General features: G+C 57.7%; 1 protein-coding gene across 1 annotated transcript in view; it reads left to right on the plus strand.

The window, feature by feature from the left end:
• Positions 1-1,551, plus strand: part of AGAP3 (ArfGAP with GTPase domain, ankyrin repeat and PH domain 3) — a gene marked incomplete at its 5' end in the record, with an annotated part of 72,319 nt that overhangs the window by 5,541 nt on the left and 65,227 nt on the right. The window contains one exon of the mRNA XM_005430569.2: positions 1,291-1,425. Coding sequence (XP_005430626.2) covers positions 1,291-1,425 — 135 coding nt within the window. The remainder of the gene's footprint in view (positions 1-1,290; positions 1,426-1,551) is intronic.

The raw sequence follows: 1,551 nt of genomic DNA on the forward strand, positions 1-1,551 counted from the left end.
GGCCCCAGAGCACATGGGGTGCTGGCCCCAGAGCACACAGGGTGCTGGCCCCAGAGCAGGGGGTGCTGGCCCCAGAGCACATGGGGTGCTGGCTTGAGAGTGCAGGGGGCATCCTGGTCTGTGAGCATTACGTGGGGCTGAAGGACCATGCAGGGGCTCCGGCCCAGGGCCCTGAGGAGGGAGTTGCTGCTCACACCATCTCAGCCTCCCCACAGAGAGCTGCCTCATGCTGTGGAGCCACTTTGCTCTGGAAACGGCGTGATACGCTGGTGCTGCCTCCCCCAGCTCTGCCAGCACAGGCAGCAGGCAGCCTGGGGTGAAGAGTTTCTGTGTGACAGTAGAGAGCAGGAGCAGGACATGGATGTAGGAAAAACTGTCCTGGCAGGACAGTTCCTGAGCACTGTGTGACCTGTTCCTGGCCAGGAAGAAGCTCTGAGGCCAGGAAGACAGGCAGGAGCAGTGGGAGGGAGTCACAGGGGTCTGCTCCAGACCCCCACATTAAAAGCAGAACAAAGTTCTTAAACTTTGGATATTTAGAGATCCTGGAATAAGTTTTAGGACTGAGTGATCTGGCTCAGGAGTGGGGTGGCAGCATGCACTGCGGAGGTGCAGGACAGGTAACAGGGTAGTGGCCATGATTGTCCCAGACACAGAACCAGGTGAGGTCCTAGCCTTTGTACAGGCACACAGCCATCTGGAGGGCTGCAGGAGGGCTTCTCACAGGGCAGCTCCCAGTTCTACCCTACCTGAGAAGGTTTGTTCACAGCCCTCCCTGGCTTGGCTTTAAGGAGTTGGATTCCTCTTTGGAAGGAAGCACTTGGTGGCTATTTGGGATACAAATTGAGCCTGTATTTTAGAGCTGTCCAGGAATTCCTTGGCTGTGAAGACTTCCCAGCAGAGTTGACTTTCTTGTTGAACCAGGAGGGTTTCTCCCTTGGATTCTTTAACATGTAGGGCTTGGCCATGAGCCCTAAAATGTTGGAGACTGACAAATTTGGCAGCTGGGGCGGCCTGGCCTTGGTCCCCACACCTCCCAGAGGTGTTCTGCCTCTGTCTTGTTGCAATGTTGGTGGCTGGGTGCTTTGGGGAGTTGAGTCAAGTTCATTTACAGAGATTCATCCATTTTTGTACAGACGTGGCACTTTGTGATCACAGGCATCTCTGGGACAGTGCTGTGGAGGTGGTGGTTCCTCTGTGTGACGAGAGCAGGGAGGCCAGAGGTGTCCTGGGGCCCCTGGATGGGTGGGACAGGCTCCTTGCCTTCCAGCCTCCTGTCCCTTTGGTTTGCAGATGCCATCAGTGCCACCAACCCGCGCGTCATCGACGACTCCCGGGCACGGAAGCTCTCCAATGACCTGAAGCGCTGCACCTACTACGAGACCTGTGCCACCTACGGCCTGAACGTGGAGAGGGTCTTCCAGGATGGTAACTGCAGCCCCCTCAGGGCTCTGGGCGTGGTGGGGCCTCACGGAGGGCTTTGTGCTGCCCTGGGAGCAGGAAACAGCGCCTGCACAGCTGGGTGGGGCAGCTGTTCCTCATGGGAGAGGGGGG

The sequence above is a fragment of the Geospiza fortis genome, unplaced genomic scaffold, assembly GCF_000277835.1.
Source record: "Geospiza fortis unplaced genomic scaffold, GeoFor_1.0 scaffold891, whole genome shotgun sequence".
In the NCBI taxonomy this organism is placed as follows: Eukaryota; Metazoa; Chordata; class Aves; order Passeriformes; family Thraupidae; genus Geospiza; species Geospiza fortis.